A 14,342-nucleotide genomic window follows, 5' to 3' on the forward strand; every position below is an offset into this window, starting at 1 on the left:
AACCTTCTGATTAGCAGATAACCTGCTCTACCTCCTGAGCTGCAGCCACTTTTATCCCGCTAAACAGTATAAAGCTAGAAACTTGGAATCAATCAGGAATCACATGAAAAAATAAATAAATAAATCAAGCGTAGCGTGAGCAAAATCTGGCAGAGAAAAGTCGTTCTCTATATTTCATCATTTTCAATCATAATCTCCACATGTAACAGGCAAATTACACTATACGAGTTCAAATATGGAACACAATGAAACTGATTAAGCTGCCTTTCTAAAGAAACTACCCTCCTTGCTTCAAACCCAGAATGAAGCCCAGACCTGACAGCCCTCCGGGAAGCCCTCTGGATTTGCTCCATAGCTGAGAGCCTGCTTTAACAGCCAGGCATAGTAATAAGAAGCAGATGTTTGTTCCAAAGGTGTCACAAGGGCATGAGGCTTTAATGAGTGCCATCACACTGGGAGAATCATGTGTGTGAAATATGAGAGTATTTTGCATATGCATATGTTCTCACATTTGTACTCTTGAGAAATAAAAGAAAATTCACGGGGAACAGTTGTCTTTTTACATGAACAATTAGCTACTTTTTAGCTGTATTCATTTATTCATTTTGTGATGTTTGCACAGGTACACACACAAACACACACATCATCTACACAAATTAATACATGTTTTTGTCATTACGCCATCTGTGCACAACCTTAGAAGACTGCAAGCCTGTACTTGAGTGTTAGCATATATGAATACTTGGAAATTAACCTTAAGCACAAAGTGCAACCATGATTGATGCAATAATTTTGCTGGTATTTATTAAAATCAGGCTGTATTGGATAAAATTATTTTTTTCACCTGATAATGGCATAAGGGAAGTTATTACAGTCTATCCTGAAGGTTGAAAGAAAGAGTTACAAAGAGTAACTCATGAAACCATCCAGAGACACTAATGGTATGTCAGTGCTGAGTTACCTGATATAATGAAAGACAATCACGTACAACACATCCTGATATTTGTGTAAATGATTACAAAACTCCACTGACACCAATAGAGGAAATTAAGTGTTCATGTGTTCACTGCATTATGCTGTATGTGTTATTTTTAAAGTAAAATTTGCTTTATCTTTCCCAAATGTCCTCCATTTTCGCCCTGTGTTCCATCTTCACTGCAATTCACGTAAGTTCCTTTCACATTATCATTATTATTATTATTAGCACTAACTTTCACAAATACAATCAGTGTAAGAATTAATGTATAATATGTTTCTATTCCAGTACTTGCCAAATGGTAAATGATCAAGTCAGCCATGTCTCATGGGTTAAGAGAAAAGCTTTGCTCGGCAAATATCTCTACCAACTTTTATGACAATCCTTCAAATTATTGTCAAGATATTCCACAAAAACCCAGTAATTAAACTAAAATTCAGCAAGGCCTAAATCTTTGGGATTCATGCTCTAGAGATCATGAATTAGATTGAGTGGTGATACATCTGAAAGCTGTTCGATAGATTTTTTTGTTAGAAATTTTGTTAGTTGATGAACATCTGACTAAAACAGATTGCAGAGCCATGAATCAAAACTGGCTGCTCACCTTCACATACAAATCAGACTAGATTCATTTTCCCTCTCAGGTAACTGATCATCAAGCTAACTGGCTGCAGCTAATATTTCAGAGTTTATCTCTGATGATCAGTTCAACAGCCCAAAGCCACCCAGACCTGGCAGCTTATTGACAAAATATCTTTCAAGTGCTCTGCTGGTCCTCGCAGCAACAATCGAGCAGTTATAACCAGCCAGTGTAATTACTGGTCCCAAGTACTACGAGAAATCAATGGTTGGCAAAGGACTTACAGCGTGTGCAAGTGATTTGCATATTAAGTTTTTAATTTGACATATAAAAGTCCCCTGTTTCTCTTCCCATCTTTCATTTCCCAGAAATGTGCAGAGACACATGGCTACCTTTTGTATTTGAGAAGTGAGTCATTCTTTAAATTAACTGTTTAAACGTGCTCTATTATGTTCAATTCAAAAATGAGTATCTAAATACAGAAGACAGGAGGCATGTAAGGCAGACAGAGGTGAAAAATGAAGCTGATATGAGAAGAACAAAAGAGAGCAGGCGGGAATGTCCAGGAGAAAGTAATTCAGCAACCAGAGGGAGACAACAGTGATTGGCATAAACACGCAGAGTTTTAGGAAAGAACACTGAAAAGCAAACAGGCAATCAGGCTGAAGCATAGCTATAGAAAGTGACAGCGGACTTGGTAATGTGAAACTAATCGGGGCAGAAGAGAGACTCACAAAGGCAGAAAAAAAGTGAAAGCTGTCCTCTGTGGCTCCCTCTTTATAGCCAATTTCTCCTTACTGCTTAGCTGTACAGCTCCAATATTGATGCTTTTTCCCAGTGTTATCAGAAGTCTTTTTTGACTGTGGAAGGCAGCTTTAGTAAGCAGAAACACAGATATTCCTCTGAAGAGTTGGTGAACACCAAAAAACTGAATTAAAGAGGACTTAAACTCATCAGGTGACCACAAACACAAATGATTATGAATAAGTATGGTGCTACATTAACTCCATTAACTAACAGGCTCACAAAATCTTATCAGTGTTTTCAGCTTGTTTCTCTTTGCCACAAAATTTCCAAAAAGATCAGCTATGGCATCAGTTCTTGCAGGCTTTATAGATGCCTATGCAGCTATGTAAAGAAAATACAGAAAGATGCTGGAATGAGCTCCTCACCTCCTCCCCAGCGTAAGCAGCGAGCCAGGTCATTCCCTGTGCCCAAAGGAAGAATGGCCACCGGAGGGTGCCTGGCAAAGTTGGCCTTATCTGCAAGGGCACAGACAAGCAGATCGATCTCGTGCTATGGAGGTGGAAATGTTCTTGAAACAGATTTTTATGACAATATATGAACTAGAATTCTGACTGAATTTATTACTGATAAATTACTGCTAAACCTACATTTGTACTCAGCTAGAATAAAGTAGAGAGTAATAATTCCTCACAGTGGAAAAAACTATGCATGATTGCAGGAACTGTGGAACTTCAGAGCTGGTCTTTAAACGGATGTTTACAATTCATTTTTCAGCTAAAATATTTAATGTTCACCTTTATGTTTCTGCTCTTTCAGCCACATTTCATCTTTACTTTTATTAATAACAGAAAATATATGTGGACTGGTGCTCTACAATATGTTTCATCCACCAAATCACATTCACACGGTGCTTTTATCTATGCTAAAGCACATTCTAACATTCACATACACTCTAGGTAACTCAGTGTTCAGTATATTGGTCAAAGATGCTTCGACATGTGTTCTGACCTACAGCTGCCTTTAAAAAAATAAAATCTGGTTAAGAATGCAGATAAACTCCTATCAAAGCAAAGTATTTTGTCATTAGTTCAGAAGTTAGAATCTAATTACCTATACAGTCGAGGATCCAGCCCACTGTGCCATCACCTCCACAAGCAAGAACCCGGAAATCAGGGACATCATGGAAAAAGTTGAGCCTAGAAAGACAATAGATCCAGGAATCATCACACCATTCTCACATACAGCAGAAAATAATCAGTTTCAGAAGTGTCTGCAGCACTAGAAATGGTATGTGTTTAAGACGGGAGAGCTGCCTGGGTAGAAAGTTCACAGGGCAGCACACAAGACAACCAGAAGCCAGCGGGCATGGACCACTGACTGCACTGTTCACATCTTAAAGCAATCAGACATCCCACAGACCTTGTGTTCTGACCTGTACCTCTGTCAGGGACGTTACAGAAACGTTTAAGGGTTCAGTACATGTGTGAAAACATCTTCACATATACAGAAAACAGGTGTTTCGTTTGTAGAATACTTTTATACACAGAGTCCCTGAATCCTAATGTCAGTGTGTACTAAGAATGCTGTGACGCCAAATTTATTAGTTGCATTTTGCAGCAGCTGACAGGGATTTCTAAGCTTGTGATGGTTTAATGAACAGGGACGCTCCTGGGCAGAGAGGACACAGAGGAAGGTAGAGAGAGAAAGAGTAATCAGTGGGTGCCCTCTCCAGCTGTGCTTACTTCACTCCTTTCCCTGGAAACCACAGTCACACAGTGGTCACAGAGTGCATGCCCTTCAAAGGGACCTTTAATGTGTATTGGAACAAAGGTGTCGACAAAAGCTTTCATCTCGCTCTATCATGAGACAGCTGCCCGGTGACCACCTGGTCCTGCACAGTGATCGCCCATAGACCCTTTAAACCAGTTCTACATTTTCACTTGAACATAATACAAGCAGGTGATAAATTAAAAGAAAAATCGACATATAGTGTCTCAGTAAGGTCTTGGGCCACCACATGATTTTTCAAGTCTCTCAAACTCTGCTGGAGGAGTGAACGCTATTTTTCCAAAACATATTAACTATTTTGGTGTTTCGCTGATGATAGTGGAAGGGCTGTCCATCCAAAATGTCAAGTTAACCTGAGATCAAAATATTAGGAAAGCCATAACATATGAGTGATATCACTTTTGTCCTTATTCAGGTCCTTATCAGGATCAAAATTCTTCATAATAAGATGCATTGATATGTGAACTCCAGATGCCCCGACCAGTTTGTCAAAGATACAACGATACATGTTTTGCAGATAGTATAGAAAACTCTCCAGCTGTGCAGTGTTACAGAAGAAACACCTGATTATTTACAGGCAGTATTGACAATGAAATGCTTACCCCACAGTATTGTCACGTTCTTTATTTTATTGCCAGAGAATCCCGTGAAAAGTTCTGTTCATTTATTTTGTGCTTTATATTGTAAGGTAAAAACCATACAGACAAAGAAAACTGAGAAAGCCCTAACAATCTTATGACCCCTTGTGAGCAAGTGCTTTGGTGACAGTCGGAGGGAAAAACTCCCTTTTAACAGGAAGAAACCCATTTTCTGCTACTGGTTTTAAGCCTAATCTTAAAAGTAGAGATTGTGTCTGTCTCCTGAATCCAAACTGGGAGCTGGTTCCACAGAAGAGGGGCCTGGAAGCTAAAAAGCTCTGCCTCCCATTCTACTTTTAAATACTCTAGGAACAACAAGTAAGCCTGCAGTGTGAGAGCGAAGTGCTCTAATAGGGTGATATGGTACTATAAGGTCATTAAGATAAGATGGGGCCTGATTATTTAAGACCTTGTATTTAATGAGAAGAACTTTAAATTCAATTCTGGATTTAACAGGAGAACAATAAAGAGAAGCCAATACAGGAGAAATCTGCTCTCTCTTTCTAGTCCCTGTCAGTACTCTTGCAGCAGCATTTTGGATTAACTGAAGGCTTTTCAGGGAATTTTAGGACATCCTGATGATAATATGGAGGAACGAATTACAGTAGCCCAGCCTAGAAGTAATGACTGCATGAACTCTTTTTTTCAGCCTCGCTCTGAGACAGGATGTTTCTAATTTTAGAGATATTGTGCAAATGGAAGAAAGCAGTCTTACATATTTGTTTAATATGTGCATTGAAGGACATATCCTGGTCAAAAATGACTCCAAGGTTCCTCACAGTGTTACTGGAGGCCAAGGTAATGCCATCCAATAACCTCAGTTTTATCTGAATTTAGAAGCAGAAAGTTAGCGGCCATCCAGGTCTTTATGTCTTTAAGACATTCCTGCAGTTTAACTAATTGGTGTGTGTTATCTGGCTTCATGGACAGATAGAGCTGGGTGTCATCTGCATAGCAGTGAAAATGTATGCTATGTCTTCTGATGATACTGCCTAAGGGAAGCATGTATAATGTAAACAGAATTGGTCCTAGCACTGAACCCTGTGGAACTCCATAATTAACCTTAGTGTGTGAAGAGGACTCTCCATTTACATGCACAAATTGGAGTCTATTAGATAGATATGATACAAACCCCTGCAGCGCAGTACCTATAATACCTACAGCGTGCTCTAATCGCTCTAATAGAATATTATGGTCAACAGTATTGAACGCTGCACTGAGGTCTAGCAGGACAAGCACAGAGATGAGTCCACTGTCAGAGGCCATAAGAAGATCATTTGTAACCTTCATTAATGCTGTTTCTGTTCTGTGATGAGCTCTGAAACCTGACTGAAATAAGCCATTCCTCTGCAGATGATCAGTTAGCTGTTTTACCACTACTTTTATATGGTTGTATAAAGGGAAGTAAGATAAAATGATTGGCCTATAATTAGCTAAGACAGCTGGGTCAGTATATCAAATCCACAATATAACTACACTCTGCTGTTTTTAAAGACACCTACAAACAACAATTTACTAAAAAAAGAAGCCTGGTTGTATAGTAATATATAGACAAATGGCCCTGTATTCCCGTCATCTATTTCCAACCATCCATCCACACCACTTGTCCAATTCAGATTTTTTGGGGGGACTGAAGCCTATTCCAGCTGGCATCCAAGTGACAGATCACTAGTTCCAGGTCTTGTAGTCAATATGTTTACTTTGCAACTTATAACAGGACCCCATTAACTGTGATGTCACAGTGGCTCTGTGCATTTTTTCCATAGAGCTTGTGTTTTTGTTTCATTATTTCAGTAGAAACAAATAGGCTTGGGGCTGAATCCTAATGAGAGGCTAGGGAAATTGGTTTTGACTTTTGGTCTATGTGGAAAATGAAAAAGCTCCTGCATTCTCAAGAATGGAAGTAGCCTGCCAACACAACAGGGGTACCAACAGCCAATAAGATAGAGAGAACCTCGGAATATATAAGCTGTTGTGCCCTGTTGTGTTTTGGCACCTGGCAACTCTTCCTACTAATGGATCTATAATCCAGCTGTTCCTTCTGGATTAGATTTCATGCCTCTCTGGTACCTGAAACAACCAAACTGCCTGCCTTACCCTTATGTTACTGCCTCCCCAGAATCAAAGTAGGTGGTAGGTTTATTTCTAGACCTTATAATAAGGCACATAAGCAACAAGGCAAACAGCACCCCCTAAGGGCTATATAGAGAAACAACACCAATATGCATTCACATCTAACCAAAACCTATTTAAAATCTTCCGTTTGATTTATGCATGATGTTTTAAAGGAAGCTGGTGCATCAACAAATACCACATGGAGGTTGGCATATTATGTGCAATGACATGAAATGTAAGTACAGCAAGCTAATCGCGTTCCCTAAACACATCACTCAGAGAAATCTACCCCTCATTTCAATGCCTGCTGTGCCTGTTGCTAAGGAGCCCATGGTAACAGTTGTGGAGTTCAGCTGGCAGTGAGTTAACCCTCTATGTGACAACAGACCCTGTGTGTTTATTTGTATGCATGTGTTTATTTTCAATGTAGGGCCTCTTTCACCCTTTTAGCAGCATCGGCACAGATCTCCTGCTGCACAGGACAGTCATGTTACCTCATTTAAGACAGATCCCTGCACTGAGGAAAAAGGACTGAGGCTGAGTTGAGCAGGCAGAGGAGTTTGCTATTAAAAGTTACATAATTACTGTAAGTGGAACTTAAAAGGCAATGTTCTTAGCCAGAGACTACAAATATTATAATATATCATAATATCAGTGGAAGGAACCGTACAGGGCCCAGACCATTTCCAGTTTAGACTGGGCCCAGCAGGTTTTCTTTGAGCAAGCCCAAGTCAGTTTGCAGATAGAAACTCCATACAGGGGCCCTGAAAGGGCAAAATGTCTATTGCCATGTGTGTCTGTGCTTAACACTTATACAGTTTATGAACGCAGCTTGCTAACTAAGCATGTGACCACTGATTGGTTAGCAATCAACCCATTAGTCTGAATATGGTCACTTCAGGCTCCCTATAACCAACATGCTGGTGGCCAAAACACTAATGCTTAGGCTTCAAAATGAGTCTAAAACAATGGATGCCAAATCCATCTTTTATATACAGTATAAAATACACTGCTGTTAAAAGGCTAGATTTAACAACATAAAAGCATGTTTACAGTCTGGTACAAAGAAACACAGATAATTTATACATATAGCTAATTTCACTCTCCATAACTATGTTGGAACATTTGACAAGGCACCTGTTTACATATTATTAATTCTGCTGTCACAGGCAGATGCAGCAGATATTTGTCTCTTCAGGGGCAACACCACCAATTTGAGCCGCTGAACTGGTGCTCTTAACCATGTTTAGTTGGTGCTTTTGGGAGCAATTTTATGATACAATCTTATAAATATGATGTCCTGTTGTGTGACCCAGACAACAGACCAAGTTAATAAAGGATTATCCTGAAAATGGAACCTCAGGGGCTGAAAAATTAAGCCACCTGCAAAACCTGCAGTTCCTCTAATGGCCACTTGAGGCTGGCTCCAAAGTCAGTATATGTAGACTCCAATGTTAAAACACCAAATTTTACAGAGGCAGAAAATGGCTGCTTCATAATTACTGTAAGATAATTGAAAATGTTTGTAACTTAGGTAGATGATGACCGGCAGCTGTTTCCCAGTGAACTAGACCTCTTCATTATATTTTTGCTGTTGGTGTCTTTTGGAACAAATCTAATATTATAAGTCTGTTACTTAGCACTAATTAGCAGATGTGTATCTGTGTGCTGTACCTTCAGAGTTTATGGATGCGCCTTACCAACTAGTTCCAAACTATTTCCAAATATGGTCACTTCCTTTTTTTCCTTGAAAAAAACATCACCCCCCCCCCCCCCCCCCCCCCCGCATTGCCATTGCTCTACAGACAGACACTGAGGTTTTTTTGTTTTTGTTTGTGTCATGTGTAGCAATTATATGTCTTGTCCATATCTTATTTTGAAAATGCAGTGGCAAAGAAAACTCATGTAATGCCTTTGAATCAACCATTTGAAGATACTTTTATTCAATAAAATCTCTGATTAGTTCAGAACGTTGCAGTACTAAACTGTAAACTACAGTGTATGCTGACAGTACAGATACTACAAAACAAGAATCAGATCAGCGTTTTGATATCTTTTCTAGAGTCCAGCATCACATCAGTGTATCACAGTGTCTGTGTTTGATGCAGCGTGTACCATCTACAGCATTCTCCCCAAAGACCTGTGTGCGTCATCGGGTCTCTTTTCTTACAATGGGCTCTCGAGGGCAGCAACTTTGCTTGTCGTGACTGAGAGAGAGGCAGAGACAGTAACAGAAAAGGGAGCAGAGCGCCTCATACAAATGGATGTGAAAGGATGGTGAAGTCACTTCACCTTCAAGGTAAAGCATTCATGGCCCTTGTGCTGCTGTATAAGGGCATTTTTTTTCTTCTTCCAATGAACAAGGGGGCCCAACAGAATTCATTTCAAAGTACAAGTTGTGCTCAGCTCTGACGTATGCAGGAATGCATGTGAGTGTCAAGAGGTCAAATGCACAGCGCGGCAGTAATGCAGTGTTCCCATTCCCCTTCACCGACCTCCAGCAGGTTAGTCTAACATGACAGGAGGAGGTGGTCTCCCAGCACAGCGCTCTGACTGAACAATTTATGTTTCTATTTCATATTCATGATGCTCTTTTTATCCTGAAATATAAACTCCTGACTCAGCCCAAAAACAGAGGATACTAGCACATCCATATAGCTTTAGTTCAAACTATCATATCGGCTGAAAAAATAGTTAGGAGTTTAATTGTTTCTCTTTTGGTAGTATGCTCTAATGGGCTGGTGCTGGCTTTAGGCACTAAAGCATATCCTTTCTGACATGGGGCATAATGTTGAGAGCCCATCACAGGGCTAACACTGTGAGACAGACAGCCTCACACTCTCACATAGCTTAGAATCCCCAATTAACCTGACTTGCTTGTCATGCACAAAATCCACACAAGCACAAGGGGAACATGTTAATTCCAAATAGTATAGCCCCAGGAAACTAGGAAATTCATGAATAAAACAAAAACAAAAAACTTTCTGGTTAAAATTTATGATATTCTGTTTGGGACAAGAAAAAAAACTGTAATCCAGTATCAGCACCTTATTCCATCTGTGAAACACGGTGGTGATAGTATCACGGTTTGTCTTTGCTGCCACCTGTGCCAGGACAGCTTGTCATCATGTACTGAACAATTCCAAATTGTACCAGAGGAAAATGTCTGTCTATGAAAAGAATCTCAATAGAAAAAGGGGTCACCCAAAGGTTCACATGGTTTTTCCCTCACACACATGTAATACAGCATAATTCTCCTCAATAAATTAACATCCCATGTAGTATCTTTGTTTTATTTAATTGGGTAGTCGTTATCTTAGAACTTGAGTCAGCTCATTTTTTAAGTCATTAAGGGTTCACAATTTACTGCAACTTGACCTAGCCACTACCACTGCACAGGAAAGAGAGATGAGCACAGCAGACTTACCCTACCATCGGCCCTCCTTGATCCAGACTGTACACCTGCCTCGGGTTTAGCAGGTACCTGAACTTCCTAAGTACCCTGAAGAGGAAAGAAGGAGGACAGTTTATAGTGTTAATATGGTAATTACACACCAGGCTTATATGAGTGCTCAAATTACACAAATTATGAAATACAAGAATTTTGCAGGTCTGCGGTGTGCCACGTGCTGCTGGATGGGTCTATAAATTCGTGGATGCAATCTGTCAGGGATACCAGATTTTGAACAGTAAAACAAACACAAAGACTACCTAAAGACATTTTATCAGCTTGGTTCTTTCATAAATTCTCACGCCCTACAAATTAATTGAAAACCATCAATGATCAGGCCCATAAGCCCGATTACCACATTTACAAATTGCGCACATGGTCTGGACTGTGAAACCAATCGGGCCATTGGTCTTAAGATTTTTGTACTGGCTTTCTTCTTCTCATTCCCCATGTGTTTATATGCACTGCTACATGTCATTAACGTCTGTCTCGTCTTTCCTGTAGTTTGTATTTTGTCATGTTTGTTGTAGGTGGTCTTCTATGGTCTTCTTATTTAAAAGAATGTTATTCCTTCCCACTGTTGCCAAGTGCTCACTCACAGGAGACCTTATAATTGCTTTAATATTTAGGATTATTGCTTTAAAATATAAACCACCATCTGACTACTGTGGTTGTTCTAAATAAATAAAAATGTAAATGAACTGCATGATGTTGCCACAAAATCACCACGTTTCCCTAATGAGTGTAAACTTTTTGCCTTAGGGTAGCTTAGTCGACTATAACTGTGCTGGGACAGCTGCATTCATATATATATACAGGGTGGGCCATTTATATGGATACACCGTAATAACATGGGAATGGTTGGTGATATTAAAGTCCTGTTTGTGGCACATTAGTATATGTGAGGGGGCAAACTCCTCAAGATGGGTGGTGACCATGGTGGCCATTTAGAAGTCGGCCATCTTGGATACAACTTTTGTTTTTTCAATAGGAAGAGGGCCATGTGACACATCAAACTTATTGGTAATGTCACAAGAAAAACAATGGTGTGCTTGGTTTCAACGTAACTTTATTCTTTCATGAGTTATTTACAAGTTTCTCTTTGTTCAGAGCCATTGATATGTCGAAGAGGTTAACACGTGAGGAGTGGATCGAAATTGTGTTGATATCTGGTGAACGCAGTAACCGGGTCATTGCAGCAGATTTCAATGCAAGACACCCTACGAGACCACCCATCTCCCATGCTACAGTTAGCAAACTGCTTGCTAAGTTTCGTGAAACTGGTTCAGTGTTGGATTTGCCAAAATGTGGACGCAAGAAAACTGTCACTAATGAAGAAACATCAGTGGCTGTCCTAGCTTCATTCAGCAAGAGCCCACAGCGTAGCACTCGCCGCATGTCACTGGAGAGTGGCATTAGTCGAACATCCCTTCGGCGGATATTAGCTACTCACAAATGGCACCCTTACAAACTCCAGCTACTGCAGCATCTCAACGAGGAAGACCCAGATCGGCGCACAGAATTTGCAGAATGGGCAAAACAAAAATTGACACAGGACCCTCAGTTCACGCATAAGATTTTGTTCAGTGATGAGGCAAACTTTTATGTGAATGGTGAAGTTAACAAACAAAACCACCGCTATTGGTCTGACACTAACCCACATTGGATGGATCCCTCCAAGACTGTTGGAACAACAAAAGTGATGGTTTGGTGTGGTATATGGGGTACAACGATAGTGGGTCCATTCTTCATCAATGGAAACCTCAAGGCCACTGGATATTTGAAATTGCTACATGATGATGTGTTTCCCTCTTTATGCACTGAAGCTGGCACGTTCCCTGAGTTTTTCCAGCAAGATGGTGCACCACCACATTATGGGTGCCAGGTCCGAGCATTCCTAGATGAACAGTTTCCTGGAAAGTGGATTGGTCATCGTGGGCCAGTTGAATGGCCCCCACGGTCTCCCGATCTGACCCCCTTAGACTTTTATCTTTGGGGTCATCTGAAGGCAATTGTCTATGGTGTGAAGATACGAGATGTGCAGCACCTGAAACTACAGATACTGGATGCCTGTGCTGGCATTTCTCCTGCGGTGTTGCTATCAGTGTGTGAAGAGTAGGAGAAGAGGGTTGCATTGACAATCCAACACAATGGGCAGCACATTGAACACATTTTATAAGTGGTCAGAAACTTGTAAATAACTCATGAAAGAATAAAGTTACATTGAAACCAAGCACACCATTGTTTTTCTTGTGACATTACCAATAAGTTTGATGTGTCACATGGCCCTCTTCCTATTGAAAAAACAAAAGTTGTATCCAAGATGGCCGACTTCTAAATGGCCACCATGGTCACCACCCATCTTGAGGAGTTTGCCCCCTCACATATACTAATGTGCCACAAACAGTACTTTAATATCACCAACCATTCCCATGTTATTACGGTGTATCCATATAAATGGCCCACCCTGTATTTACTGTTTTTCATAAGAATCTTTCATAGGTTTTTAGAGTTACAAATGCACATCATTCATTTGTCAACAAATGTGTATGATATGAAGATCTCAAGTTTTCACTTTTATACAATGGTATACAATTGAGGTGTCATGACAACATGTATTTAACTTAGAATGTTATATGACTTCTGCAACCTCCACACACATCTGAAATCAGCTGCTCCGAATCAGTGTCCCATCTTCTGCAGGAAAGGTACAGGAGTTTTTTTGCATGCCCTTCATTTGGACAGTCATCTTTTTGCGTTCACAAGCATTTTCAGTAAGCTGCTCATTGACAAGGCAGCTTCATGCAACCTCGTGGAAGTTACGTAAAATGTTCATTAAAGCCTTCGCCAACATGTTCATGTGTGCAGTAAAAGCAGTTTTACAGGCTTCTAATATCCTTCTACTCAGTGTACCAGTATATTTATATCAGCTAGTGAATAAGTGCCTAAGCTCTCTATCCTATCTGTTGACACGTCTCTGGGTAGAAGAGAAGCTTTTACAACTCGTGCAGCGCTTGCAGTCATCACTCATAATAAAGATGAAACTGAACTCAGACATAAATAGCAGCCTCAGTCTCTGGTTTCCTGCTTAAACTGTTTATTTGTTCTATTAATAGATAATAATTTCCTTTCTAATTGTAACAAAAGAGTGCGTTGCTATGGTAATGTATCAAACTGGGGGAGAGCCACAGGCTTTTGTGAGCTAGGTGGGGTACAATGAGACAATGGAGACATGAATTTAAAGCTTGTACAGCTCTCTTCCTCTTAAAATGACAGCATTCAGAGCGTTGGCAGGGAGGTGAAGAAATGTTGGCGCCCTCTTGGCGTAAGTAAAAATACTGTCATTTTCTCATAATGGCTCCAAAAAAGCTTGAATCAAAGCTGATTTTAGTCTCAGCATCCTGCTAATGCCTCTGGGCACCTATTTTTCTGTAAATTAGCTTTCATTTCATTGGTTGTGGGACATAGAAAGGATGTATAGAATCACCAGTCAAATCACATTCGTCTTAACTGCTTATCTAATTCAGGGTCACAGTAGGCTGGGGCCTATCTTGGCCAATTCAAATTGAAAGAAAAAAAAAGAGGAATGCTGAAGAGGTTAGCTGACTTTGCCCCAAAGTAAAGTTTTAAAAACCCTTTTTTCCTCTAGTTCTAGTTTTTTACCATTTTGCTCTTGAGGAATCATTCTATGGATTTCAACTCAGGATTCTTTGAGTGTAACCAATTTGTCCATGTATATGAGGCCACCAGATCCATGTTGTATTTAGTATGCAAATAAAGGGGTCCTTCTTGTCCTTCTTCTTCTTGTCATCTTTTCCAGATTAGATAATGCTAGAGTAGTTCCTTTTCTCCCCCGAAGGGAGGGAGTATGTAATCGGTTCTGTCTGTTTGATAGCAGCCTGGTGTCCACAGTTTTTAAAATATCATTTTCAAACTTTGTCTGACAGTAGATACCAAAAACACCTCAAGCTAATCATATCTAGGTGAAAATGGGGCCAAGGTCGGTCAAGGTTGATCGTCTTCAAACTTCGTAACAATACATTAGGC

The 14,342-nt window shown here is 40.1% G+C and overlaps 1 protein-coding gene across 4 annotated transcripts in view; it reads right to left on the reverse strand.

Annotated features, from left to right (window-relative positions):
- The window catches only part of LOC134646422 (diacylglycerol kinase beta), a 156,088-nt gene that overhangs the window by 64,012 nt on the left and 77,734 nt on the right, over positions 1-14,342 (reverse strand). For all 4 annotated transcript variants that reach the window (XM_063500312.1, XM_063500313.1, XM_063500311.1 and 1 more), the window contains 3 exons: positions 10,272-10,346; positions 3,414-3,499; positions 2,729-2,818 (listed from right to left, as the gene is read on the reverse strand). In XM_063500312.1, coding sequence (XP_063356382.1) covers positions 2,729-2,818; positions 3,414-3,499; positions 10,272-10,346 — 251 coding nt within the window. The remainder of the gene's footprint in view (positions 1-2,728; positions 2,819-3,413; positions 3,500-10,271; positions 10,347-14,342) is intronic.

Source organism: Pelmatolapia mariae, linkage group LG16_19 (genome assembly GCF_036321145.2).
Source record: "Pelmatolapia mariae isolate MD_Pm_ZW linkage group LG16_19, Pm_UMD_F_2, whole genome shotgun sequence".
NCBI lineage: Eukaryota > Metazoa > Chordata > Actinopteri > Cichliformes > Cichlidae > Pelmatolapia > Pelmatolapia mariae.